The 22,655-nt window shown below is 58.9% G+C and overlaps 7 protein-coding genes across 7 annotated transcripts; 3 read left to right on the top strand and 4 right to left on the bottom strand.

The window, feature by feature from the left end:
• Positions 1-1,456: 1,456 nt before the first annotated feature.
• BJ171DRAFT_504037 (uncharacterized protein) lies at positions 1,457-4,679 on the top strand. Its single transcript, XM_053110927.1, has 6 exons — positions 1,457-2,154; positions 2,325-2,601; positions 2,932-2,943; positions 3,094-3,729; positions 3,827-3,996; positions 4,250-4,679. The coding sequence occupies exons 1-6, from the start codon at positions 1,750-1,752 to the stop codon at positions 4,631-4,633; spliced, it is 1,884 nt and encodes a 627-aa protein (XP_052966995.1). The 5' UTR covers positions 1,457-1,749; the 3' UTR covers positions 4,634-4,679.
• Positions 4,680-5,026: 347 nt separating this feature from the next.
• BJ171DRAFT_504033 (diphosphate--fructose-6-phosphate 1-phosphotransferase) lies at positions 5,027-7,946 on the top strand. Its single transcript, XM_053110926.1, is given in 7 exon segments — positions 5,027-5,056; positions 5,068-5,492; positions 5,676-5,757; positions 6,021-6,152; positions 6,299-6,532; positions 6,719-7,147; positions 7,288-7,946. The coding sequence occupies 6 exon segments, from the start codon at positions 5,326-5,328 to the stop codon at positions 7,630-7,632; spliced, it is 1,389 nt and encodes a 462-aa protein (XP_052966994.1). The 5' UTR covers positions 5,027-5,056; positions 5,068-5,325; the 3' UTR covers positions 7,633-7,946.
• Positions 7,947-8,565: 619 nt separating this feature from the next.
• BJ171DRAFT_581590 (glucosidase II beta subunit-like-domain-containing protein) lies at positions 8,566-11,530 on the bottom strand (the record flags this gene model as incomplete). Its single annotated transcript, XM_053114115.1, has 9 exons — positions 8,566-8,703; positions 8,916-9,030; positions 9,192-9,266; positions 9,373-10,060; positions 10,244-10,367; positions 10,566-10,681; positions 10,846-10,941; positions 11,097-11,219; positions 11,410-11,530. The coding sequence occupies 9 exons, from the start codon at positions 11,528-11,530 to the stop codon at positions 8,566-8,568; spliced, it is 1,596 nt and encodes a 531-aa protein (XP_052966993.1).
• A 28-nt stretch (positions 11,531-11,558) lies between these two features.
• BJ171DRAFT_91563 (uncharacterized protein) lies at positions 11,559-13,362 on the bottom strand. Its single transcript, XM_053115992.1, has 5 exons — positions 13,045-13,362; positions 12,858-12,923; positions 12,687-12,757; positions 12,417-12,583; positions 11,559-12,255 (listed from the first exon to the last, which is right to left on the bottom strand). Exons 1-5 carry the CDS (start codon positions 13,271-13,273, stop codon positions 11,796-11,798), a joined length of 993 nt encoding a protein of 330 aa, XP_052966992.1. The 5' UTR covers positions 13,274-13,362; the 3' UTR covers positions 11,559-11,795.
• A 277-nt stretch (positions 13,363-13,639) lies between these two features.
• BJ171DRAFT_504025 (uncharacterized protein) lies at positions 13,640-16,504 on the bottom strand. The gene is made up of 6 exons (XM_053110925.1): positions 16,280-16,504; positions 15,682-15,880; positions 15,411-15,559; positions 15,000-15,136; positions 14,395-14,837; positions 13,640-14,140 (listed from the first exon to the last, which is right to left on the bottom strand). Coding segments are annotated over exons 1-6 (1,260 nt in total). The 5' UTR covers positions 16,282-16,504; the 3' UTR covers positions 13,640-13,810.
• A 153-nt stretch (positions 16,505-16,657) lies between these two features.
• Positions 16,658-19,181, bottom strand: BJ171DRAFT_504023 (beta-lactamase/transpeptidase-like protein). The gene is made up of 5 exons (XM_053110924.1): positions 18,714-19,181; positions 18,328-18,477; positions 17,718-18,219; positions 17,393-17,570; positions 16,658-17,234 (listed from the first exon to the last, which is right to left on the bottom strand). The coding sequence occupies exons 1-5, from the start codon at positions 19,116-19,118 to the stop codon at positions 16,805-16,807; spliced, it is 1,665 nt and encodes a 554-aa protein (XP_052966990.1). The 5' UTR covers positions 19,119-19,181; the 3' UTR covers positions 16,658-16,804.
• A 491-nt stretch (positions 19,182-19,672) lies between these two features.
• Positions 19,673-22,555, top strand: BJ171DRAFT_504021 (uncharacterized protein). Its single transcript, XM_053110923.1, has 7 exons — positions 19,673-20,453; positions 20,637-20,820; positions 21,007-21,245; positions 21,434-21,694; positions 21,837-21,892; positions 22,006-22,140; positions 22,259-22,555. The coding sequence occupies exons 1-7, from the start codon at positions 19,743-19,745 to the stop codon at positions 22,404-22,406; spliced, it is 1,734 nt and encodes a 577-aa protein (XP_052966989.1). The 5' UTR covers positions 19,673-19,742; the 3' UTR covers positions 22,407-22,555.
• Positions 22,556-22,655: the final 100 nt, after the last annotated feature.

The raw sequence follows: 22,655 nt of genomic DNA, 5'->3' as shown, positions 1-22,655 counted from the left end.
AGGGCGATGAGACGCAGACGCTGTGGACAGACCGAGGGATCAAATTCGGCGGCGGCGTCCTCTGCAGAGGCGGTCGGGGCGAGGAAGAGCGGGAGGCAATTCGATGCCGGTTCTGATGTCGATTCCGGTGTCGATGTCGGCGTCGGTGTCGGTGTCGGTGCGGGTGTTGCTGTTGGTGTTGGTGCCAGCGTCAAAGCCGTGCAGGTTGGTCTGGGTTCGAGAGGGGAGAGCCAAAGGGACCTCGAGCGAGAACGGAGCGAGATGCCCTGGGCGGCTCTCGGTGGCTCTCGCTCGCCCTCGGTGTCCAGACAGCCTTTCTGTGGCCAGCCGCGATACACCCCTAAACTGGCGGTGGCGCCCGAGGCAATAACAGAGTGGGCATCCGCCAACTGTCGCTGCTGTCGCTGCTGGCTGGACACATTGTCAACGGCGCGCGTCGGCGGCTGGTCATGCTGATGATGTTCGGCTGCAGCCTGGTCCTCCGTATCATGAGAAGAGGCAGCGACGGCAGCATCGGATGGTGTCGCGAAAGCCAGACAGATCAGGCGGCCATGGAGGCGTCTTGACATGGCCTTCCTTGGTTTGGTGTCTTGACATGGCCTTGGTGCATCGGCGTGGCGGGTTGTCGGGATGGATGCCACGTGATCGGACGGCGACCAACCAGCTTTCGCGCCCGCGCAGCCAGGGGCGTGCGCAGTCTGTCCGACAGTGGGGATGGTGGCACGCGGATGCGCTCAGCCAGGGCGTCACAACAGAAACTGAGCGACCGGCGCGCGTGTGCCTCGTGGGGAAGGGTGGCGGCCGCGTCGGCCCCACCCGCCGCGAATGCCACTTGCGACCCCAGGTCAAGCACCAGCACCGCCGGCATCGGCATTCCGCGCCGCTGCAGGCTCCAGCCATCCCAGCCCCGTCAGCGACCGCCAGTATCGACAACCAGCGCTGTCGCACAACCAGCGTCTGCACCGCCCTGACCAAGCAGCCGGCCCTGTCCCGTCCATTTTGCCGTTTTCGCTGTCTCCCGGCAACAAGGGTCTGCAACAAGGCGCGCCTGGCACTCACAGGCGGCGTGTGGCGCTGAGCCCGTTGCTGTCGGTGCCTGGTTTCCTGCAACCCGACTCGGACAAGACGCGCACGCGGCACTGCTGATTGGACAGGCGCGGTGCGACGGGCTGCGGATAATCCAAGCACAGCAACAGTCGCTGTGTGCTGCACCGCAACACAGCGGAATTTCATTTGGTGACAACGCAACGCATTGCATGTCACAACGACACACAACACCACAACCACACACAACCACACAGACACACAACCACACAGACACACAACCACACAGACACACAACCACACAGACACACAACCACACAACCACACAACACCACACAATACACATTCGCACAGCCGCCCCAACACAACCTCCTTTCGACCAGCCCGGGCTTTGCCGTCTCGCTCTTCCTCTGGTCCTATGCCGGTTGCTGCCCACGAATCTGCTTGCACATTTGACATCCTGGCGTGCTGATCGTCGATCATCGCACTCGGGCTCGTCCATCCATCCGTCAGCATCCACTCGGCCTCTGTCCATCCATCGATCGGTGCCTGTTCTCATCCACCCGCCTGCATATTTCATCCACCCGATTTCCGCCTGGCTGTCCCCCCCCCCAGTTCGCGCCTCGACATCCAGCACACACATCCACATCCACATCCACATCCACATCCACCCTCGAGACCCGGCGACGTGAGCTTCGCGGCAGAATGGAAGCAAAGTCGCTGCAGGTCACCACCAAGGAAGGCTATGCCGACCTGCTCCGCACCCTGATCCACCACCACCAGACCCAGCTGGCCGTCACAGCCTCTGGCAAGAGACGATCGACCGGTCTGCCAACACCCTCGATCTCCAGTGACTCGAGCGGGGACACCGACACCGATCCCGACAGCGCAGGTCCCGCCCGCAAGCGCTCGCACTCGCTGCTGCGTGCGGCAGCCCCCACCCACGCTTCGTACAGCTTCACCGGCATCGCACCGGGGCTGAATCCCGTCCATCTGGCCGCCTCGATTCAGCCAGGTACCACGGCGCAGTGGCCCGGCTGGCTCCCTGGCTCCAGCCCGTATGAACTGCCGCTGGATTACGAGCGCATTTGTGTCGATAACTTCTTCAACGTAGGTGTCGCAAATCTCTGATGGCGTTCTTGTGGTTGGGGCAGCGCTGCCGGGGCCGTCGAGTGCGAGATGCTTCTATGTCGGCCGCTGATTGTTTCTTGCCACGCTCGCACCATTTGCTCGCAAAACCTCTCTGGCATCGCTGGAATGGCTGCTGCCTGGGGCTGCAGTACATCTCCATCCGACATTTTCCGTGCGCCCTCCTTCGGCCCATGGCCTTTGAAGAGCTTCAGCTGCTTCCAGAGTACCTTCGCTCCATCGTGATTGCCCTTGGCCTCTGGGGCAGCTCCATCCAGTTCATCCGTGGCCGGTCGGTGCTGTCGAGCGCCTCATTGAACTATCGCACGTACTACTACGAGCGATGTCGGTGCCTGGCCCTCAAAATCCTCGACGAGCCGTCACTGGAACTGCTCCAGACCCTGATCCTGATGTCGCACTACACTCTGCGTAAGTGTCTGTTGATCCAGCTCTGTTGATGCAGTTCTGTCGATCCCGTCCATGAAACAAGCCCGTTCTCGGCCCCACTTGAGCGGGAGCGGTGCCAACATCGACATTGATGGCTTTGGCTGTGATGACGTTGCTTCTGTGTCTCGTTGGGCATCAAATGCGAGTTGCTGACTTGTTCGCTCACCGGTGCTTCAATGACGGTGCTCTGGCTGACATGAATTGCACATTCCCATGCACATTCCCATGCACATTCCCATGCACACTCCCAATGCGCATCCACATGCACATTCCCATGCGACCATGTGAACGCCGGCGTCCTTGGCTTGGTAGTCATCAGCAATAGTAAGTTTTTGCTCGCTCCTCCTCCAACACTGCCCTCGGTCAACACAGCACCCGGCAACAGTGCTTGTGCTGTTATCCGCATGTACTCTCCACAAGCGACATCCTCCACACCGGGTGCTCACTGATGCCATCAAATGCTCTGCCCTCCAGTCAAATCGTCGCTCAAGTACTTGGACTTTGCGATAAGAATGGTCAAGCAGCTGCGGGTCCATGTGCAGGCACGGATCGGACCCGGCGAGAGCCTGCCTTGGCACCTGGTCGAGATGCGCCGCCGTGTCTCATACCACTTTGTGCTGCTGGGGTACAAGCTCCAAAACTACGCCCGTGAGCTCTATCAGCTTGCCGACGATCACTCCAGGGCCATCGCCGGGGCGGAGCCCTCGCTCGAGAACCTGTGGAACAACAGCGCCGTCGAAAGCGCAACTCTGGATCGCACCCTCTACGTCGACACGGTTGTGCCCCGCTTCTTCTCGTACAACATGTATCTGCATCGTATCTACCACTCCGGATACAGGTACCTGGCTATCTACAACGATGGCCCGCCGGAGGGATCGCCGTCCATGTACGAGCAGCTAGCCCTCGTCGAGGAATACAAGGCCTGGAAGGAGGAAAAGCTGACCGAGCTGTGGTCCTGGTATGCGGGGCTGCCGATCTGGCTCAAGAGCGTTGCCGACCTCAAGGACGGCCGTGACCTGCCACTTGGCGTCAAGATCATGGATGTGATTCTGCTGAACATTATGTTCTACTGCTGTCTGAACATGGTGTACTACCCTGCAATGATTCAAGGTGGGTTGCTGCTGGCTTTGTTCTTGCAGGTGGAGGGCCGGCACTGGCACGCCATGTGTCATCCGCAACATCTCTAACGCCGGCTACATCTTTGTAGAGCTCTGGGACTATCCTGACGCGCCTCTGACCGAGCTACCCAACTACCAGTCCTGCGTCGCCTACCAAAAGCACATCACCAACCTGATGATCTTGTCGTGTGCGGTAGATCCGCTGCTGCAGTCCCTGAACTTGTTCATCACCTTTGGCTTGTTCCTGAGCAGCACACACGTAAGCATTAGCATCGGCTATTGGAAGCGAGAGAGGGAGTTGAGCGATCGGGTCGAGTTACCCCGGGTTACCCCGGGTTGCCTCAGGCTGCCTCAGGTTGCCTCAGATCGGCTTGGCTCAGGCTGAGAGAGAGAGAAACGCCCTTCGTCCTCAGTCTGATCGGGGTGACTGAGCCACATCCGGTTGGCATGTTGCAGTGCCAATTCCCCCTCAGCCTTGCTAACGCGCCTCCTCCGTCGGAACCCCCCCCCAGACCTATCGGATCTATCTGTTGGCTGATCCCCGATCAAGCATTCGGGAGGTCATTGGATTGGAAATCGAGCAAGTCCGTGTCGTACACAGGGACGGCGAGGCAGAAGAGGGCAAGTGGCATGGGTGGGAGTTCACTCAAGGACAGAAGCTCCAGGATCTGCCGCACCCGGTGCTGCGATACCTGAACCGCGACAGCATGGTTCTGCGCGAGGATATCCACATCTGGGCCGACTACTTCAATGCTGCTGTCTTCAAGCAACTGGTCCGGATACCCAAGGAGCTCGATCTGCCCCGCCAGTGCGCCATGGCCCGCAGCTACCGCGAGATCGGGGCCAGGTTCTACCATATCGCCCTGGGACCGTGGGTCCCGCCGTCGTATCTGTGAGCCAGCGACAATACACTCTGACGCCGCCTTGCTGGCTGTGGCATTGCCTTTTTTTCGCCGTATCGCCCTTGCCTCGGACAGCTGCGGAACATGCCGCGCAACCGGGTGCTGGGAGCGAGTGCCTGTGTGCGGATGTGCGTGCAGAGAGCGAGCCCCCGCTGTGCAGAGCCCCCAGCAAGCCATTTTGCAAGGAAAAAAACACTCCGGCGACATCATCGTGAGTCACGGCGATAACGAGCGGATTGTCTCTTGGCGGGTCTCGCTGGCCGAGGAGGGTCCTCGGTGCGCTCTCGGCGCGCTCTCGTTGGCTGCAAAGGCTTGTCCTGGCCGTCTCGCTCCTCGGTTCGCGGCATATATCAGCGCTGCCCTCACCCCGGCTCTGCGGAACCCACCCCTGTCTCTGACTCGGATTGCTTCTGCATCTCTGCCTTGGATCTGCCTTGGATCTGCCTTGGATCTGCCTTGGATTTGCCTTGGATCTATTTATCTTGGATCTATCTGTCCGGGATCTATCTGTCTTGGACACCTTGGACCTATCTATCTCGGATCTGCTCTTCGCCTGATCATCTCTGGATTTGATTTTACCCATCCATCTGCCTTCTCGCTGCTGCGATATCCACCGCTTCCACCACTTCATCCATTCCTGTCCGGCTCCGTATCCCCCTCCTTCGTCTCGCACCCCCCCCCGCGCCATGTCTCAAAGCAACACCACCGCCCAGGACTGGGAGATCGAGTCTTTCGGTCCTGCCCAGATTCCTAACCCGTGCCCCTGCGTCTCCTATGTCGAGGATGATGTCTGTCTGCTTCTCGACCCTCGGATCCACACCCACCACACCGAGTCCCGCTCCCCCGACATCGCGTAAGTGATACCACACCAGCACCGCATGGGTGTGCGCCAAGGCCGCTTCGCTGCATCGACCCCCTGCTGCCTCCTCCAAGCCTGAGACCTGCTTGTCGGACTCTCCGAGCAGCAGCCATGATGAGCAGTCTCTGGCCTCCAAATACTGACCTCCGCCGTCCTCGCAAACCCGCTTTCCAACAGCACCATCCCTACCTGCATCGAGCGTGCTGGTCCCCGCAAAGAAATCTTCTTCAACCCCAAGGAAGTCGTCGCTGGTGTTGTGGTAAGACTCTGCCTCCGTTCGTGAGAACTGCGTTGGTGGGCAGCACGAGGTCCGCCGCATCCACAACCAGGAACCGCTGGAATGTGCAATTGCGCCTCCAACAAGCCTCTCGCTGTGTCGCTTTGGAAGCATGCCATCGCCAGCCCACCAATCTGGCGTGTGTATCCTCTGCATTGTGCTGAACCTACTATCCTTCCCATCGCCGTGACGACTCGTCGGCGACGACATCTCTCGGTGCATCACGGCAATCGTTCCACTGGCAGACCTGCGGTGGTCTGTGTCCGGCCCTGAACAACGTCATCCGTGCTGTCGTCAACTGTCTGCACTTCCGTTATGGCGTCAAGAAGGTCATTGGCTTCCGCTACGGCTTTGAAGGCCTGATTCCGGAGACCTCGGTAAGCCGTCCGCCCCCCTTTCACATGTTTTGATGCCAGCCCTCGCTTCGGCACAAGCGGGCACAATCCTTTGTATCGCTCGGGCCTGTATCTAACCCATATCCCTTGTCTCTGTTGCTCACGCCACGTTACACTCAACCGGCCAGTCTATCATCGAGCTCACTCCCTTCGTCGTCAGAGACATCCACCAATTCGGCGGATCGATTCTGGGCTCGTCGCGTGGCCCTCAGGATATTGGCAAGATGGTCGACTATCTTGTCAGCCTCGGCGTCAACGTCCTCTTCACTCTCGGTGGAGACGGAACCCAGCGTGGCTCTAGGGCCATTGCCAACGAAATCCACCGACGCGGCCTCCACATTTCGGTCGTGGGTGTCCCCAAGGTGAGCAGGGTCGATATGCAGGGTCGATATGCAGGGTGGCTTCAACCACTACCGAGCCGTCAAAGGCGAATAGGATGTGGCATCGAGAGCACCCGGATCTTGATTGCATCATCCGCCTCGGCCGTATAGTACTTTGCCGCCCCCAAGCCCACACTTCTCACCCCCCCCCACTGCTTCGATTCCTAGACCATCGACAACGATATTTCGTACGTCGAGCGAACTTTTGGATTCGAGACTGCTGTCGAAATGGCCCAGGCTTCGATCATCGCCGCCCACGAAGAAGCCCGCAGTGCCCGCAATGGTATCGGAATCGTCAAGCTCATGGGCCGCGAGTCGGGCTTTATCGCTCTTCAAGCTTCGCTGGCTTCGGGCGACGTCAATCTGCTGCTCCTCCCCGAGATGTCGTTTTCGATGGACGCCATCGTGCGCTTTGTCCTCGAGCGCTTCACCGAGCGGAGCCACTGCGTGATTGTGGTCTCGGAAGGCGCTGGCCAGGAGCTGTGCGCCCCCGCCAGCGGCCTTGGCAAGGACATTTCAGGCAACCACATCTTTGCCGACATTGGCCAGTGGCTCAAGAAAGAGCTCGGCAACCGACTCAAGCAGCTGGACGTCGAGGTAGGAGACGAGGACAATCGCGCTGTCGAGAGCTGGGGCTGGGGCTGTGAATGCGCAAGTTTGCAAGCGTCGGCGGGCTGTGCTTGGCATACCATCGGTTGACTCACCATCCCTCTGCCTTTCCATCACCCGCCTCACAGCACACCATCAAGTACATTGATCCCTCCTACGCCATCCGCTCGGCCGTTGCCATCTCCTCGGACGCCGTCTTTGCCCTCCAGCTCGGACAGATGGCTGTCCATGCAGCCATGGCCGGCCGAACCAACATGATTGTTGGATGCCTGCATAACCAGTTTGTCCACGTCCCGATCTCCAAGGCCACCGCCTTCCGCAAGAAGGTCGACATCAAGGGCGCAGCCTTCCAGAGCTTCCTGGACTCGTCGGGCATGCCTGTCGACCTCGTCCAAGCCCACTTGGGTCCCCCTGTCGCCTCGCCCAGACGAACCCCGACCCCTGCGGTGGACGTTCCTCGAGCGGTGGTCTAAATTCTGCGCCTCGGTCCTGGGCGCACGATCCCACCACGCTATCAATATGCGACGGCCTAATCCCGCACGACATAGTTTGCTGATTCTTGGACAGGCTCTCAAAGACCCTTCAATCCACACACAGATACTCTTCTTCCCTCACTCACTGACTTGCTTGACTTTGTCCAATCCTTTCTTCTTCTTTTCTTTCATCTTTGCTATCTCTCTCCTCCGCACTGTGTAATTCCGGGCCATTGATGACTCTACGGCCTAAGACATACATCGCAACAATACAGCGTATACAGCGTATACAGCGTTCACAATCCAAAGCAAAAGACCATGTCTCTGTAGCTGCGTAGGGGGCGAGGGTGTGCACATCTATCATTCAAGGGCCGCGCATCCAGTACCAGAGGATCTGCGAGAACCTCCAGAAACCGGCGGAAAGAACGCAAGATTTGCAGGATCTTCAGTGTACGCCTACTCTATTCAGAAAGAACAGGACACCCCCACGATCCGTGTTTCAGCGTAGCATGAGATGACCTGCGTCCAACAAAGTCACATGCAATAAATCAGATCACCTCGGCCGCCTCCAAGTGAAGGCCATGGGTCGCTCTCCGGTCTCCACAATCGAGCCGCACACATCAGTGTGCCTCGGGGCGTGCGTCAGGACGGCCTTGCACATCTTGTCGACGGCCGCTCGGCGCTCGATGTAGTCCTGGATAGCATTTGTCTTGTGTATGCTGGCACTGCCCATCACAAACGGTGTCGTCTGGGAATGACGCTCGCTCGAAGTGCCCCACCACTGTGTGTGTTTTGGATGGTGTGCGGCGAAAGATCATGGCCAGTGCGGATTGGTCTCGGGTGACAACGAAATCCATCAGTGCTCGTAATCTGGGGTGTCCCGTTTATTATTGGTTCGCCTGTATTTGAGCCGACCTGGACGGTTACAACAGCTCACAACTCGCTTCGGTCGCTGTGGCCCGAATCGCCGCCCCCACAGACAACCGGGGTCTGGACCTTCATTTCATACTCGCACTTGGAAGGCTCCGTAACGGCCACAATGGTGTTGTCGGGGCCGCATTCGAGTTTGACCTGAGAGGCAAGGGCGTCGAGGACAGAAAAGGGTTGTGGTGTGTTTGAGATATCGCGGGATGGAAACGAAGGGAGAGTCCGGACGATTTGAAATCCGACGCTCTGCAATATCGATATCGATATCGATATCGGAATCTCATCCCCCGATCGTCCGAGGACCTGGGCTCGCTTCTGCGTCCTGCTCGCTGCTCTTGGTAGCGACTCGGTCTTACCTCAACGGATCGGGCAGGACCATTCCAACACGTTTCGCCGTTCTCATACATCATGCTCGAGTAGGCTCCGGCAGCAGTGTCCGAGGGCTTTCGGCCGCCCCAGCGCGTGAATTTGCTATCGATCGCGGTCGAGATGGCGAAAGTAGGGCAAACGAATGCAGCCACACAGACGGATGTGGATGTCAGTAAGTGGCCTGGAGCTACAGCATTGGCCGCACCTGAAGCGATGCAACCATGGGCGAGATCGCAAGTGCTGGTGCCGATGGAGTCACTCACCCGAGATTGACAAAGCTGCCTCCGTTCTTGCTCTTCTGCGTGACCTTCTCCAAGTAGCACAGCTCGTAGGTGTATCTGGGCATCCGATATGTGTCTTAGTGAGTGACTGGCTGTTGCAGTGCTCCCGACCCCCATTCTTCAGTGTGCCACCACCCTTGATTGCGGCGAGCATGCAACTTACTCGTGGCTATCTATCGAAAAGCACTTGCCGTAGAGAGACTCCCAAATGCGCTCGCTGCCACCCATATCCAGCTCGTTTCTGGTGTGGACGTCCTTGATCTTGTTTTCGACCTCGCTGCGCTTGCGCTCCACCTCCCACAGCTGGCTCTGTGCCTTGGACGGGTCTCGGGCCAGGTCGCGATCATCCTCCGAGAAGCTCACCAGCCGCTTCGGAAGCAATTTTGCCCAGCCTTGCCAGTTGATTGTTCCATCGACGGCTTGGACGAGACTCTGCTTCGTCACAGAGGCGGAGTGCCAGAGGCAGGCCGAGAAGCCGACTTCGGGGTTGCTGCACGGATCCTCTGTTGCTACGCTCGCGCCGCTGTCGTCGCTGTCCACGGCAGCCACATCCTCGGGGCTCGAGCTGTCCTCTTCGACAACTTCTGGCGCCTCGGTTGCAGATCGGACGCGCTCAAGGACCTTGACGATCCCCTCGCTGGTTTGGGCCTCGTCGCCCTCAATCGACTCGAGTTGGCCTTGAATGTCATGCAGAGCTTGCTCCAGATCGAGAATGCGCTGGCGGAGCGAGCCTTCTCGGATTTCACATTTGGAGAGCTTGGAGGGGCACTCGCGTCGACTCTGACGCTCACTGACCTCGGATTCGACTTGCTTGTTGTACTTTTCGAATGCATCAGCGTTTTCTTTGAGATCTAAGTGGGTTTAGGGCAAGACGCCGTCGACCATGTCAGACTAGTCATCAATGCATCTGCAGGACGCCTTGGCCGATAAGGCTACATCTCTCCCTGGGCAAGGCTGTCGAGCAACATTGCACAAACTGCAGAGGCTTGCGATGCTGATGGCGACGGCACGAGCGGGTCCGGCAGAGCACATACTCTTGAGGACATCGATGCGGGCAGTCAGCGACTGGAGCTCGGCTTCGTAGTTAGCAAGATCCACCTTGCGCTGTTTCTGGATGGTCTGGGCCTCGCGCACATACTGCTCCCTCAGTTTGGCAGCCTGGAAAGGGCGAACAGATCAGTCGTCGCCTCACAAGAGTGCACAAGAGTACACAAGAGTAGCTCACTGCCGCCGGCAGAGAGATTGTCGGCAGCCCGAGATGAGAAGTCTGTCTCGACCATCGTGTGATCCGGACATCAGACGACTCAAAGCTGGCCAAAAGCCCAGAGGTAAGAAAGGATGGTGAAAACGGCGTACCTTCTGGCGGACCTTGTTTTCTTCGGCTTGCTTCTTCTTCAGCTGGGCTTGCAGTTCCTTGCAGCTGTTGGTGCACTTGATGATCTGGCCCCACTCGTCCGAGCCGTCGCAGCAGTCTGCCACAATGAGAGCCCACGGATGCAGTGCAGTGCGCATACGAGAGAGCCTGCGATTAGCTGTCGGCGACGTGGTCGCAGCGTTTTCGCCAAACAAAGACGACTAAGTGTCGACATGTGCTTCGTCCATCCGATCCAGTCCGGGCTCCTCAGGCCAAACGTACCGCAGACGCCGTCGTTGACTCGGGAGCTCGAGAGGGTCACGCCGATATGCCCTTCGTTCCTGCAGTAAAAGTGGCCGCCGTCGCAAGCCGAAGTTCCTGGAGCACCCCGGCCCCCAAGTGTTGCTGGATCAGTACGAGATCCGATGGCAGCGATGCGGTGCCTAGCATAAGCCTCTGCGTCGACACGGCTCTCGGCTCTCGGCTCTGGGATCGTTGCAGACCCCGGCCGGCAGCGAGCAACAACTCCAAACCTGGTTCGTCCGAGCCATCGGGGCAGTCGCAGTAGTCGTCATTGACCAAGCTGAAAGCAATGGACTTGGACCCATCTAGACACTGGAAGAGGCCCGAGCCCGAGTCCACATAGCTGGATTGCTCTGCACGGCGTTGGATCCAGTTCAGCCGGTCGGAGCGAACCAGAGACAGGGAGGGGGCGAGGCAGTAATGGACGAAGCGGGATTATTGTCAGTGCAATCCGCATGTATCGAAGCCCAGGCAGGTGGTGGATCGCATGCCGAGTAGGAAATAGCTGGCTGTAAGGGACCAGCGCGGAGCAGAGATACTGACGCTCTGGCGAGACTCCGTAGAGCGAGTCGATGGCGCTGGCAGCAGTCGATGGGCTTGTCAGCGAGAGCAGCTGGACAGCAGTCAGCGAGGCTGTTGCGAACAGCGATCGGGTAGTGAGCATGGCAACAAGATCCGATGCAGCGGTCAAGCAGAGTTTGCCGGATGTGGACAGAGGTGGTTTGGATGGAAACCCTGGGCAGATGGGAGGCAGAAGAGCAGCGGGCGTTTCGGGACTCGCGGCTGCAGAAATCTCCCCCCCCCCGGACGATTCGGTGCGCACTCCACGGACCGGCCCTTCTCTGCGAGTGATTGAACTTTTCTCGGGACAGTACCCATCGTATAGCTAGTGCAAGGCCACATACGGCCGGCATGCGAGCTGCTGGGTCTCATGAGCGACGAGAACGACGCTCCCGCTCTCGACTTGGGCTTCGATGTCGTCTGGCTCTGTCTCTGCTGTCTCGACGATCTGTGCTTCTGTCTCGACGATCCTTGCTTCTGTCTCGACGATCCTTGCTTCTGTCTCGACGATCTGTGCTTCTGTCTCGACGATTCCTATCGCTGCCATAGAGGTAATGATGGCGATGTCGCGGATCGTCGTGCTCGGATCTGTTGGTATATCCCAGACTGTGGTCTCTCCCAGACCGGCCACTGGATTCGGTTGCTTGAGACCGGCGTTGGTCGTAATCCCTCTGGTTTGGCTGCCGTGGGTGGTAGCTTGCGCCCTGGAGGTCGGTGCTCTGCTGTCGATCGTTTGAATGGCCCTTGGACCGGCGAATGGCATGCTCTCTCCAGCAATCATCGTTTCGCTGCTCAGGTCGAATTGTCGTGTCGCCGGCATTGTCGCCTCTGTTCGTGCACGACGGATCATCAGTCAAGTTGGGTGGATCGAAGGTCGACACTCTCCCGCTGTCAGTTGTTCTCGAGCACGGGCATACAGTATCGCCCAGCCATTCGCTGAGAGGAGCCCCACACTCTCAGCTCGGCCAGAGCATTGGATTTCCGCTTACATGGGCATCCGAAACGGCCGTCCTCGGCCACCAAATCGCAGCTGGCCCGACTCTTTCTTGCCCCCAAGCCCTCCTCCCAGACGACGGGGAATCCAGCCTTGCATCAGCCGGGCCCGCTCGTAATCGACCAAGATCGTGCGATCGTCTATGATCAACCGCTGCGAGGCCTGTAGTTGCGACTGTGTCAGTTTGTCGAGGAGATGCAAATGTGCATCGGTGGCCGGGCCGATACGATGGCTCGCTTTCGGCCATACAGAGTCAGAGCCATACCTGATACGCCCGTTCGCAGTCCCGCTGCGACTCAAACTCGACGAACCCATAGCACCGACTGATTCCCGTCACTGAAGTCGATATCAAGGTGGGTGTCGGCGTCAGGTCAGCAATCGGAGGCCCAACTCGCTTGTGAACGAACGGAGCGATCAATCGACCAGCTCAACGAACCTACATCCCTGGCAATGCTTATATATCGCACAGGCCCATGAGTCTTGAATACAGCACGGAGCTGGTCTGTCGCGGTCCAGGTGAGAGGCGAGGAAGGTTGAAACGGTGTGAGTCCGGACGGGTGAGGTGGATCGGCTTCGTTCGCCAGATGCACTGAAGTAGCGGCTACTGCAGGATGAGCATCCACCTTCCATGGTCTGGGGCGACAGCCGGGCCACAAAGAGGGTCTTGTATGGGTTCTTGGACCGAAGTTGCCCAAGGAGCGACGCAGTCGTCGTCGCTGTGGATGTCGATTTCTGAAGCGTCTGCTTGGCTTGATGTCGAGCAGCTCTCAGAACCCCAGAGTCATGGGCCGTCTTGGCCGAGCCATCGATGTTTCCGGCCCGGATGGGATCGTACTCGATGGGATACCACATAGCCAGCCGCTTGAGGAGATTTGCGGGGCGTGTAAGCGAGGCAAGCTGGGGATGCGATGGACTGCGAGATCTGTCGCTTGGGAAGATCGATCGAGAGCGATGCTGGCGGAGACGAGGCCTGGTAATTCTCGACCCTTGCTCGCGTTGCATTCCGCACGAAAGATGCACTGAAACGAAACGAAGCCCCATGCCTTGCTTGATGGTATTCTGTTGGTTTGGATATGGGTGCACTCATCCATCCCCTTCACTGGCCATCCACTCTGCGAGGGCAGGACCGGACAGAGGACATGCCTCATAACCCTGGATACTGTGCCATCGATGAGTCCCCCACATGCCCGACAACCACTCTCGCTTCTTGTGTTCATGTACATGGAAATCGATTTTATTCAACGTCTTTTTTGCTCTTTTTCTGTTTTCTCGGACTTCTTTTTTTTTGGGGGGGGGGAGGACGATGGCCGAGGCGGGGGCAGGTGGCGATGGAGGTGGTGATGATCGGTGGAGTGGGCAGCGACGGCAGACGAGCGTCGAGGATGCTCCTCACTGGCCCCTTGGCGACGAGACAGGCGCCAGCGACACACTCCGTGGAGACCCAGAGCCAATGGAGGCCCGCAAACGTTCGAGCTTCGATGTGGACGACGACAGCGGGGGGTGGCCGCGGGATCTCGTTGGCGTGGTCATGACTCCGGAGATCGGCTCACCTGAGCCCGAGCTCGAGCCTGAGCCGGATGCCGGGCTGGACAGCATGGATTTGTTGCCGCCGCTGCGCTTGCGTGACGACACCAGGACGGTCCTGGGACTGAGCTGCACGTTCGACAGGTTGGGCGACTCGTGGCTCTTGCGGATGCTCGAGATGCGAGCCTCGAGCGACTGGATGGTGGGCAGGAAACGAGGGCAGTGCGGGGAAACCGGGTGAGCATCGATGCGCTGAACTTGGGCGATGGCGAGGAGAGCGATGTATCAAGCCAACCGGCGATGAACGGCGCTTCCTGGTTTCGCTCCGGCCTAGTGAAACCGGCTCCTCATCGGTCGAGGACGAGGCCGAGGTTGATCAGAGCAAACAGAAACACGACACTGTGGTTCCTCCTTTGCCCACTCACAGCCCGGAAAGACTGAATACGCACCTTTGCTCGCTCGAGCAGGTCGGTGAGGGTAGAAAGAGCCGAATGGGTGTTCCGGTTCCGCACTGGCCGAGGAAGCATCGTGCGTCCGGGCGACAGGCGCCCCGTGTCGGGTGTGTACTGCAGCAGCGACGGAGACGATGATGACCGGGTAGGCGAGTTGAATTGCGAGTGCTGCGGAATAAAGGCAGCGGAGCCGTGAGGCTGCGGCATGGTAAGCTCAGCCTCGCTCATGACTGTGTCTGCCTGGGTCTTGCTTGGCACAGCGGGCTCTTGTTCGGGCGAATAGGCCATCTGCGGGATGGACGGGCTTCGAAACAGGAGGGGGTTGCGGTCGTCAATCTCCGAGCAGGTTTCAAGCGTGGCGTTGGTGTGGGCGCCGGGTGACGGGGGAGCAGAGCCGTACCCGACTTGCGACTTGAGGATGGCCAGCTCGATCTTGGTGTCTGCGGACAAACGCATGGGATGCATGGAGCACGGGCGCGTTAGCGAAGGACGGCACTTGCTGGAATGACCCTCAGGCAGTCGAGCTCTGAGTGGTCCACAAGGGCGCTTGGTACTGCGGCCCCAGAGCCGTGTGAGGGAAGGGGAGGCTGCAATAGGATTACCTCGCAGCTCGTCCCTCAGGCGCTGCGCCTCCACTTCCACCGCCTGGGCGGTCTCGAGCTCGAACTCCAGCATGATGTTCTTCTCCAGCAGCTTTTCGCACTTGGACTCCCAGTCGTCGGCCGTGGACTGGTACATTCTGAAACCGCAAGACGCCATGAGGGGGGCGAGTCGTGTCAGAACGAGTGAGCTGGATCCATGCCAGCTATCCCCCTTGGAACGAGCTGATGCCCTCGGCCGGCTCGCTTGATACAGATGCGATGGTCCACGCTTCAATCGAGGCCGCGACGTAAAGCCCAGAATGTGACTGATCGACTTGGACCACACGCCCGGGCTTCTGGTGGACTGGGGATACCAGCGGCGTTGGTCATTCCAGGGATGCTAAGCGGTCGGCTGGTCCGTTGGCTGCCTACCTCTGCGACTGTTCCAAGCTCGAGTTGAGAATCTCGAGCTCTCGGCATTGGTGACGATACTCCATCTCGATGTTCCTCAAAATGTCGACTTCAGACTGTAACTTGTTGATTTGACGGTTGGACTCGTGCTTTTCATGCAGTAACTTTTCCTGTCATGGGAGCGGAGCAATGAGGAGACATGACACCGACAGATGATCGATCAGGTCCGGTGAGTCAGCGCACATGAAAGCGGCGACATTGGCAACAACAGGTCCTCGACGGCATCTCTTACCTTGAGCTCGGCAGCCTCTCGCCTCAGCAGCTCCCTCTCCTTCTTTAGGGCACTGGTCTCCTTGTCCAGCTCCTGCTCATACTTGGCCGACTCTTGCTGGTATTCGGTATAGGACTGGTTGAGCTCTTCGAGCTCGCTCTTGGCTTCTTCATAGAGAGATTTCCAATGAACTGCCTCATCCTGGGGAGAGCTGAATGCCCTGTTGCAGAGCAGAATCATAGATTGCATGGCAAGGCAGAAACGGGAGGTGCCGCAGCCGGGAGGACAGGGGAGAGAGCAGAAGGCACAAGGCGGATGAGAAAGGTGGGTCGGGCAGCCCGATTCGGCGGCGATAACAGATGACCGAGGAAGGTACGGCCGAAGTCAGGATGTACATCGAGGGAGGGTTTTATAGGCCATCGGCATGCGATCGTCAGGAAGCCGCTGAGCTTGTCCGATCGGCCTCGGGTGCAACCGCTCTCCCGCCTCGCTTGCTTGTTCCGGCGGTGCGCTGTCGCTCTCGTCCGTGAGCCTGCTTCGACACCCGCCGGACCGCAAGTTTGGCCCTCGGGCTGATGCGCTGCCTCCTTGTGCCGAAGGTCCGGTCGACAGAACGTACATGCTGTCCAGGCGGAATAGGGCGGTGGCTGGAGCGGGAGGGTGTCTCTGAAGGAGTGGAGGGGGGGGACCTTTGCTCGGTGGCCGCTTGGTCTGGTACAGACGCTGGGAGCAGCTGTGAGGGGAGAATGGCCGGTGCCCAGAGCGACAGCAACGACGAGGCCCGAAAGCAGCCGGCGGCCCAACAGGCGGTCTTTTGCAGAGACCCATGGCGAGAAGCGCGGAGGGTCGCCGAGAGCGTGGCGAGGGCGTGGCGAGAGCGCTGTGCGACGCCGTGTCCCCAAACGCCCGCTTTTGGCAGAGCAGCAACACTTTCAGCGCCGCCGTCCTGGACAGATCGGACTGATATGATGTGCGCCTGGACAGGACGCTCTGGGGCTGAGTCTGTAAACGGCTCTATTTCAGCTCGCTCGGCTTTCGCTCGGGTTACTCGCCGACCCGATCTAGACCGGCTGTATCGCGGCAAATCCACAGACAGCGGCGGCGCAGTCACACCTGGTCGCAAAGGCTCATGGCCCCTGCCTGCTCAGACGCGCTCGAAAGCGACGAAATCCATGGTGGGCTCGACCAGGAAGCTGGCAGCAGTCACCTTATCGGAGTCCACTGCAAACTTGAGAACGACCAGGCCGTCAGCCAGCTCGCCGAGCTTGAGGTCGCCTTGGAGAATATACTCGTCGTACTGCCAGTGAGCCAGTTCGGCCTTGAAGTTGCCAAAGACCATTCGAAGGCTCTGCTTGCCATCGGCAGTCTTGCTCTTGGCAATCTCGATCGTGCCGAGCTCGCTCTGGTACTTGCCCACGTATTCCTTGAGCGGCAGTGTGGGAGTGGTGCCGCTGGCGCGTTTGCTGTATCGCTCCTCGATTTCCTTCTCCAGAGCAACACGCTCGGCAGTTTGGGCGGCAACAGCCTGGTCGATGTGTCGGGAGGGCCTGAGATGCTTCTCACCAAAGAGCACGCTGGAAGGAGGGAGTGGTGCGGCAGCAAATCGTTGCGAGAGCGAAAGAGAAAGTCGGATCAGTTGTGCGATGCCAGCGGATCAGCAGAGCAACAGGGATATTCAGCACGCCTCCGTCCGAGGACGAGGAATGGGTGCTCCGGGATCGCAGAAGCGTACCGGTCTGCGGCCATGGGGCACACGACGACGACGGAGCGCTGCAGCTGATTCGAGAGGACCACAACCGAGGTGTTGTGGGCGGGATAGAGGCACACGGCCGTGGTGAAGCCATAGGCTTGTCCATAGTGGGACCACACAGGAGTGCCTCGGTAGGTAGAGATTTGCCAGCCAAGAGCATCTAGCAAGCGACAGTTCAATACGGAGGACGATCGGAGGACGATCGGAGGTGAGTATCAGGAAAAGCAGGCACCGAATATCAGGCAGAGTTTGGGCGAGTGCACAGGCCAGACCAGAGTCGGGGGGTGTCCTGGCGAGCCAGACTTACAACTAGTCAATGGGCTGCCTGCATCGACAGGGACGATGTTGCGGGGAGTAAACAAGATCTCCAGATCCTTGGGCTTGACCAGGGTCGAGCCGTTGGCGAGGCGAGCCCCACCCAGCAGGAACTGGGCCCACCGGGACAGATCAAGAACATTCGACGAGATCGCCCCCGCGCCACCGGCCGTGGCAAGTTCGTCGTTGGCAGTCTCGGGGAAATAGGTTCCGTTGGAAATGTAGGGGTCGGCGCGGTTTGGCAGGGCATCAAACTCGCTGGGGCTGGTGCGGGTATTGTTCAGCTCAAGGGTTGCCAGCAGCGAGTCGGCGTAGCTCTTCCAGCTGTCGTGACCCGCGGCCTTGGCAGCAATGGTGCCGGACAGGGCGAACATGATGTTGTTGTAGATGTAATCGGTGCGGAAGTCCGCCTTGAGCTTCAGGTGAGGCACCACAGCCAGCAGTTCGTCGGTGTTGCGGGCAACCTGGTTGAAGATGTCATAGCGCGGGAGGCCCTGGTTGGCGGCGACGATATTGGAGCCAGAGTGAGTCTGACAGGAACGCCGTCGCAAGGGTCGGGCAGCCATATCTGTCCAGTGGCGAGACAATGCGATAGGGCTTACCGTGCGATGAGAAAGAAGATCGAGCAGTGTTGCGCGCTCGGTCAGGAACGGGTCTGAGAAGCTGATGTGCGGGGCGTAGTGGTGGACGGGCTCGGTCCACGACAGGTTGCCGTTCGAGACCTGCAGGGCTGCAAGGAAGGATGTGAAGGCCTTGACGGCAACACCGAAATGCGAGGAGGACAGTCAGCAACCCGGCTGGGCGGGGGGATCGGCGGCAACATTACCATATGGGCAGAGCCAATGAGTCACCCGGAGCCAGAACTCGACGCAGGCCGGCTGAGGTGGCCCTGGAACTGGAAAGCCGGCTACGCAGAGAAGCCCGATGCGTCCGGAGGAGCCCGATGCTGCACAGAGGAGCATGGCGCCGCACGGATCCGAGCTCGTACCTTGGTGGTCGAGCCAATGTAGAAGGCTGTTTCGGCGTCGACCGGATCGCCCTTGGCATTCTTGACACCGAGGCCCTGGGCAAACTCGATCTGGCCGTTCCGGGCAACGGCGACAGCCAGGCCGGCGCTGTCGACACGAGAGCGCAGGATCTCGAGATCAGAGCTCAAGCGAGGGTATGGCGACCAGACCTCGAAAGGAGCCGCGGCCAGGACAACGAGGGTCACCAGGATGGTCCAGCCCAGGACAATGACCACCGGCTGGTTGTAGCGGTCGTCAAGCGAGGTGTAGCGGACAATGTCGTCGAGGGCCCAGTTGAAATGGTAGCGGATCCTTTCCCAGAAGGACTGGGGGGTGTGCCGCGACGGGTGGAAGGGGTCGTTGGAGCGGCTGGCGGGGGAGCCCATCTGGAGCAGCTCGGCAGAAAGATCGAGGGAGGGGCGGTTGAGGAGACGGAAGAGCGATGCGAGCCAAAGGACGACGGGCAAGCAGGACGACCGCAGGACGGAGATGTGTCGGGAAGCGCCACCGGCCCCCCACCCACCCATGGCGATGGCGACGGCGCCGGGGGAGGAGGAGGTCGTGCGGGCCATGTGCGGCCGCTGTGCCGGTGTGATTGCGGGTGCAATGCGGTTGTGCCAATGCGGTTGTGTCAATGCCGGCATGGTATCAGACATGACATGCACAGTGCCATTGACACTGATGCGGCACGTATATTGACATTGACATTGACATTGATATTGATATTGATATTGATATTGATATTGACATTGATATTGATATTGATATTGATATGGCATGCATATGACATGTTGGATGGCATTGGCGTGGCATCTGCATTGGAATGCGGACATGGCCAAGGGTCCTTGTCCGTGCCCTTGGCAACAACGCCCATGCCCACAGCGAAAAAAGGTTTCGTCGCATCCCATGCCATCCCTCTCGCCATCTCGCCATCGCACCATCTCGCCATCTCGCCATCGCACCATCACATCCTGATTCTCCGGCCCTCATCTGTCGCTTCGATCGCCCCTATGCCCTCCGGAACCCCCTACAAACGCACATCCCTGCTCTCGGCCCCGTCCTTCGACCCCCCCAGTCGCCGAGATGAACCCGGCCCTGAGAACCTGCCGCCCATTTTCCTCACCACCCCGCAGAGCAGCCGTCGCCAGAGCCAGGTGCTGTGGCCACGGGTCGTTTCCAGCGAGGCGAGCATCCCGCTGTTCCCGGTGCCATCGACGCCCACCCAGGGCTCCAAGATCTTCCCGCCCGAAGGTGGAAGCCCCCTTTCTCAAGCGAGCCAAGCATCTTATGAATATGGGGACCGGGATCTGTCCTTTTCCCAGCGGCGCCGCTCGATCCGGCTCGACTTCTTCTCCGACAGCGAGTCCGAGTCCGACTCGGAAAGCTCGCAGCTCAGCCTGCCGCAAGAGTATCCCGTCGACCTCCGCTTCGATGAGTCCATTGCCCAGTCTTCGCTCTCGTTGGCTCTGTCCGGCAGCTCTGAATCATCCGACTCGATCGAGGACGACGCCGAACTGATCAAAACATGGAATCTGGACCATCTCGAAAGCGAATTCCAGAAGCATGTTCGTTTGGGCTGGCCCATCCCGTCCCTCGATATCCAGGGGCACATCCCCTCCGAGTCCAGGATGAAGCGATCACCGTCGATCCTGTCGATCCTGCAGCCGCGGTGCTACTTTTACTCGTCCGCTCTTGGTGTGGCTCAGACCGATGGCCTTTTGGTATGGTTCAGTGCCGGGGTGATCGACGGCCCTGTCCTGCATTATTCTGGAGAACGATGTGCTCCGATTTCACCATGGACCCTGGAATGTCCGTCCCTCAGCGATCCTCACACTATCTGCTTTTTATGCGTGGCTGCACCCATGGTCGTCGATATGCACGCTGGCTTGGCTTCAAATCCACAGGGGCTGGCTGGAGACGATGGCACCTGGCTGAGAAGCCGGGCCGACGAAGGAACCTTCTGGATCGACATTCAACAGCCCACGCCCGAAGAATACGATCTGCTCGAGAAGGTCTTTGACATCCATCCTCTGACTCTCGAAGACATCCAACAGGACGAACTGCGGCGAGAAAAGTGCGATCTGTTTGGTGAGCTCTCTGGGAGGTGTTCGCAGGAGGATTCAGGCTTCTGGCAGGGGAGGGGCAGGTCGCTTTGGATGGCTGCCTGGGCTTGCTTACTTGCCAGGACACACCTGGAGCGATTGCTGGCCAGTTGTCTCGGCAGGCAACTCGATCGGAACAGCAACTCACCCTCGATGCTCTCGCGGACCCAAGACAACTACTTTGTCATCATCACCAGAGTCATTGATCAGTACGACAGTCGGCCTCGCCTTCTGAAGCCAATACCCGTCGCGATCATCGTCCTCGACGGCTGCATCATCAGCATCCATCCGGAGCCAATTCCGCACTGTCAAAACGTCGTCCAGCGTCTGGGCATCATTCACACACACAACCAGAACCTGGTGAAGGACCAGATCACAGCATACTTTGAGCCCACCTGGATTGCATACCTGGTACGCATGCGCATCGCTGAGGCTTCCAAGTCCGTCCCCATTCGGTCGATGGCCATGAAACACCCTGCCCGTGTGGTGAAATGGATGCACATGCACGTTTGTCACTGCTATTATCCCTGACAGTCGCCCAATTGCTCCCATCACCTCCACCGCTCCCATCACTTCAACGGCCGCGATCGTCCGTCAAGCTTCTCGATCAAATCCTCAATTCATTCGAGCCACTGATTCAATCGCTCGATGTCGAAACCGACGCTATCGAGGAACTGCTCGCGCGCGACACTCTCCGCAATTCGAGCATCCTTCTCGTACGAATTCACTCGGCTCGCAAGCGTGCCACTCTGCTCATGCGCCTCTTTATCGAGAAGGTGCACATCTCGCGCATTGTCCGGAAGAAATGCAGCGCCGACTGGTTCCAGGACGAGCTAGAGTTGTACTTTGAAGGCGCAGAGGTGAGCTGGAGCTGCATCCCGAGCCGGTTGCATTTGATGGTCGAGCTGAATCCAAGCGGATTTGTCGCCGTGGACAGACAACCTACGGCTGAGCAGGTCATGGCCTCACATTGTACTAAACCAACGTGCGTGTGTTCTTCAGGACCGAGCCGCTTGCATGATGCAGTCTTTGATAAACTACGACGACCTACTGACGGCGTATGTATTCTCTGTTTCTGTCTTGGCTGTTGACTCTGCAGCGGATGGGGCTGCTCCTCTGAGCTGCGCTGGCTCGACATGGGATCTGAGCCATTCTGCCTTTGACCACACAGCCACTACAGCACATATCTCTCGCTGCTGAATAATCATATCACGGCATCAGCACAGCTGGTTGCGAGGACGATGCAGAACCTCACCGCCGTTGGCTGCATCGTCGTTCCGCTCACACTATTCACAGGGATAATGAGGTGAGATAGGTCGCCATAGGTGTTGTTCGCCAATTCGACTCACTCTGCCTGGGTTCGAATGCTCGTGCCGATTGCATCTAACACCGTGGCTTTCTCACCACCTCCCCACCTCCGGCAGCATGAACGTCTATGTCCCAGGCGAGGAGGAGGACACACTGGTGCACTGGCAGATGTGCATCGCGCTTTTGGCCGTTCTTGCCTGCTTGCTTTCCTTCCTTGCGCTTTGGGCGACTTGGGGAATAGGGAAGAAGCGTCGGACGCTGTAGTTTCGTTGACCACTGCATCTCGGTCGAGACGAGGAGGCACATCCGTCACTGCCGAGAATCCAGAGGCCGATCCTGTTCGATCGAGCCTTGGCCGATCAAGACAAAGTATATATATTTTGGGGCTCCATAGGACACACATGGAGGCGGGCTCTTGATTTCGCAGATGCTGCCCAATTGCCACTACCCTGGCGAGACTGGTGGTCCGGCTCTGAGAAGCTGTTGTCACCCAGAACACGCACGGGTCGATGT

This window comes from Polychytrium aggregatum (genome assembly GCF_025602895.1).
Source record: "Polychytrium aggregatum strain JEL109 chromosome Unknown BJ171scaffold_17, whole genome shotgun sequence".
NCBI classification, from domain to species: Eukaryota; Fungi; Chytridiomycota; class Chytridiomycetes; order Polychytriales; genus Polychytrium; species Polychytrium aggregatum.
Note: the sequence above shows the minus strand (reverse complement) of the source record. Positions and strands in the feature narration are given on the sequence as shown.